This window comes from Limulus polyphemus, unplaced genomic scaffold (genome assembly GCF_000517525.1).
Source record: "Limulus polyphemus unplaced genomic scaffold, Limulus_polyphemus-2.1.2 Scaffold1537, whole genome shotgun sequence".
Lineage (NCBI taxonomy): Eukaryota > Metazoa > Arthropoda > Merostomata > Xiphosura > Limulidae > Limulus > Limulus polyphemus.
Window position 1 is genome coordinate 247,187 of NW_013667147.1, and position 3,779 is coordinate 250,965.

Here is a 3,779-nt window from a genome sequence, read left to right on the forward strand (position 1 = left end):
AACTTGATCGCTACTACATACATGATGGAAGTAAACCTAAGTACCCCTCACCTGTAAACATTTATTTTATAAATAAGGATTTAATAAGGCCACCTATTACTAGACCTTAAAACCCTAGTTAGAATCTAAGAACAATACATTTAATAGGGTATTTTATGTCAAATGAATTCGATTAGCCTCTAAATAGTGAAATGTGTTATGGAACTGAATCAAGAGATATAATGCAAAATACAGAATGTAACTGTCGATACCTACATGGACATTGTCCTGAAAGGGGTCGGAGCAAGTGCGGTTTACTCCAACCCTCATGTTGTATCAACACCAACATTCACGGATGATTAAACACAGTGCGAAAAGGAGGAAGAGGTTCCTACGAACCTGACCCTCCTAGGTAGCAAATACTTAAATCCCGACACGGAGAGAGAGGGAGAAAATATTTAATTTCAGTGTGATCGTTTAAATGCAAACCTGCAGTAATAAATTTTAAGCACTCCACGAAATATATTCTTTTTAAAATTGTTATGTACATTCTGTAGTTTTCTAAAACCTGCAAATGAAAAAAAAACAATAAAAATCCTTTATATGTTATAATATTACTTTACTTCTTTAACATTTACAAAAATTATATTTATTTTTATATTTATTATCTTTGTAATTTTACACTTAGACCATCTAGAAGGTGGCGCGGTTATCATTGGTGAATCATGTTCACTGGTTGTACTTGTCACGTTGTGTTTCAATAAACTGTAAATGGCTTAGTATTAGTAAGTATGCTAGTTTTAAGACTACGATTTAGTTTGAATTTCGATTGTACTGTACTGAAAGAACTTTAATTATTTCTTGAATTTGTTTAAGACTTTATGCAAAATTTGTAAAGCACTTACAACTTGTCGAATATCAAAATGCCTAAAGAGAAATCTAAGAAGAAATCGAGACAACATGAGCAGATTCAGAAACAAGGTGTTCAATTTAATAGAGACCTTGGGCAACATATTCTGAAAAATCCACTTATTGTTAACAGTATGGTGGAGAAAGCGGCTATACGATCCACTGATGTCGTTTTAGAAGTAGGTCCAGGAACAGGCAACATGACGATAAAGCTCCTGGATAAATCTAAGCGAGTAGTAGCTTGTGAAGTCGACCCACGTTTAGTTGCAGAACTACAGAAGCGAGTTCAAGGATCTCCATCACAAAGCAAACTGCAAATTATTGTCGGAGATGTTTTAAAAACCGATTTACCTTTTTTTGATGTCTGTGTTGCCAATTTGCCGTATCAGATTTCTTCACCTTTTGTTTTCAAGTTACTTCTGCACAGACCGTTTTTTCGGTGTGCTATTTTAATGTTTCAGCGAGAATTTGCCCAGCGCCTGGTAGCCAAGCCTGGTGACAAACTGTACTGTAGGCTATCGGTAAATACTCAACTCCTAGCTCGAGTAGACCACCTGATGAAAATTGGGAAAAACAATTTTAGGCCTCCACCGAAAGTAGAATCCAGTGTTGTGCGTCTTGAACCCAGAAATCCACCACCTCCAATTAATTTTCAAGAATGGGATGGATTACTACGAATTTGTTTCATTAGAAAAAATAAAACTTTAGGTGCTGCTTTTAAACAGACCTCAGTACTGGAAATGTTAGAAAAGAACTATAAAATTCATTGTTCTGTCAAGAATATTTGCATACCAAAAGATTTCAGTGTTAAATCAAGAGTGGAAGAGCTTCTTACAGCAAACAATTTTGATAAACAGCGCGCAAGGACAATGGACACAGATGATTTTTTGGGTTTGTTACATTGCTTTAACTCAAATGGATTTCATTTTGCATGATGTACTTCATAATCTATTTTATTAACAGCTCAATTCTTTCATACTAACTGATGCTAATAAAATTATGGAGTCAAACTATGCTAGGCCACAGCTTTTTCTTTTTGAATCGATGAAAATGAATTTCACATGCATATAACATAAAGCTTTATAATTTGGAAGATTATCAATTCCTTGTGAAATGTTAATTTTCTTTTCAGTGATGTTACTTGTTATCTGGATGATGGAAAGGATGAGGATTTGGTATACTTCGATTTTCAAATATTTTGTGATAAAATGCCACACTGGAGATGATCTAAAAAAATCTTATCTCTAAGTATTGGGGAATGAATAATTTGATTGTAGGGTGGTTGGGTGAGTGAAAGTAAGAAGTTGTTATTAATGGAGGCCAGTCAAATTAAGCTCTTGTTATTAGAATACCTAAGGAATTGGTAAGAGCCTTTGCTCTTATTAACTTTAGTGATACTTACAGGGACATAATTAATACAGTTTATTGATGAAGTTAATTTTTTTGGTTTTTTAGTCTGTAATGAGGATGTTGAGCTACTAAATAACGACTTAGATCAATTGGTAAGTTGAGAAATGTTCAGTGAATGACCTTTAATTATAGAGGTGCAAGATTATGTGGATTATGATAATTTGAATCAAACTTTTGATACAGATGGAATCCCACTCATTAACATAACGTAAGAAAAGGATCTTGGCTAAGTGGTGGATAAGTAATTCATGATCTGTTTTTAGTGTCAAAACTAATAGAATTTTAGAGTGTATTTATTGACACATTTATTTCAGCTCGAAGGAGATAATTATCTTGATAAAATAATCAGGATTCACTTCGAATACTGTACGCAGTTTTGGTTGCCTTGTATAAGAAAGGAAGGATATTGAGTTATTGGACAGAGTTTGACAGCATTTGAATTTCTGTAAAGTAAGTAATTTGGCAGAAATTTAAATGTTATAAATGTTTGTTTATATACATGTTCTAACTCATATTTGTGTGGCAAATCATAGGTAGAGAGAGAGGGGTAAACTGTGGAAAACAGCAGCAAGATTTAAAGAATAACTTAAGCTTTTGCATGCAATGGATACAGTGGGTAATAATGACTTTCGGGAAGTTAGTAATGGTATTCATAGGGATAGTATTAGTAGTAGTGAATTTAATAATAATGAGAAAGTTCTATTAAGTAACAGATTTCAGCCTTTAGCTTGTGCAGATGAAGAACTTGGCGAGGAATTAATAACAAAAGGGACAACTAACAATAGGAATGAAAAACATGAGGAACTTAAATATACATATAATTTAAGGACGAAAGGAGATCTGTTGATCCATCTAGGCTATCCCATTCACTATACTAAACTTTAATAAAATGAAATGCTCAAAGTCAGCCCTTATCATTGAGAGAAGTATCAAACCTTCCCTTAAGCTCCCTTAAATTCTTGGCATCTACCACATCTAAAAGTAACCCATTTCAAAGGCCAGCCATCCTTTTAGAAAAATAAATCTTTCTTCGCTGAAGGTGGCTCCTACCTCAAAATTTAGATGTTTTTTCTAGTTTTACCATTCTCACCATTAAATATGAAAAAAAAATGATGCATCAACACTATCAAACCCGATGACGAGGAACCCACTTTGAGACTAATAATGGTTGAATATGGCTTGAATGGGTAATGAAGAAAAACTTTAATATAAGTTTAACACAACAGCAAATGTACAATGTTTCGACAAGGTTTTTGTCATTGTTAGGTGATGATGCATCAACACTATCAAATCCGATGACGAGGAACCCACTTTGAGACTAATAATGGTTGAATATGGCTTGAATGGGTAATGAAGAAAAACTTTAATATAAGTTTAACACAACAGCAAATGTACAATGTTTCGACAAGGTTTTTGTCATTGTTAGGTGATGAGGACAAAACTTTGTTGAAACGTTGTACATTTGCTGTTGTGTTAAACTT

At 33.6% G+C, this 3,779-nt stretch overlaps 1 protein-coding gene across 2 annotated transcripts in view; it reads left to right on the top strand.

The window, feature by feature from the left end:
* The first annotated feature begins 711 nt into the window (after window positions 1-711).
* The window catches only part of LOC106464001 (probable dimethyladenosine transferase), a 25,985-nt gene continuing 22,917 nt past the window's right edge, over window positions 712-3,779 (top strand). Inside the window, exons 1-2 of one of the 2 annotated variants that reach the window (XR_002611614.1) lie at window positions 712-1,779; window positions 2,021-2,174. Coding sequence is in view for 1 of the 2 variants with exons in the window: in XM_013924105.2 (XP_013779559.2) it covers window positions 903-1,779; window positions 2,021-2,136 (993 nt within the window). In the remaining variant the exon portion in view is untranslated. Of the gene's footprint in view, window positions 1,780-2,020; window positions 3,460-3,779 lie in introns of those variants that run through there. The other variant, XM_013924105.2, reaches the window with a different exon arrangement.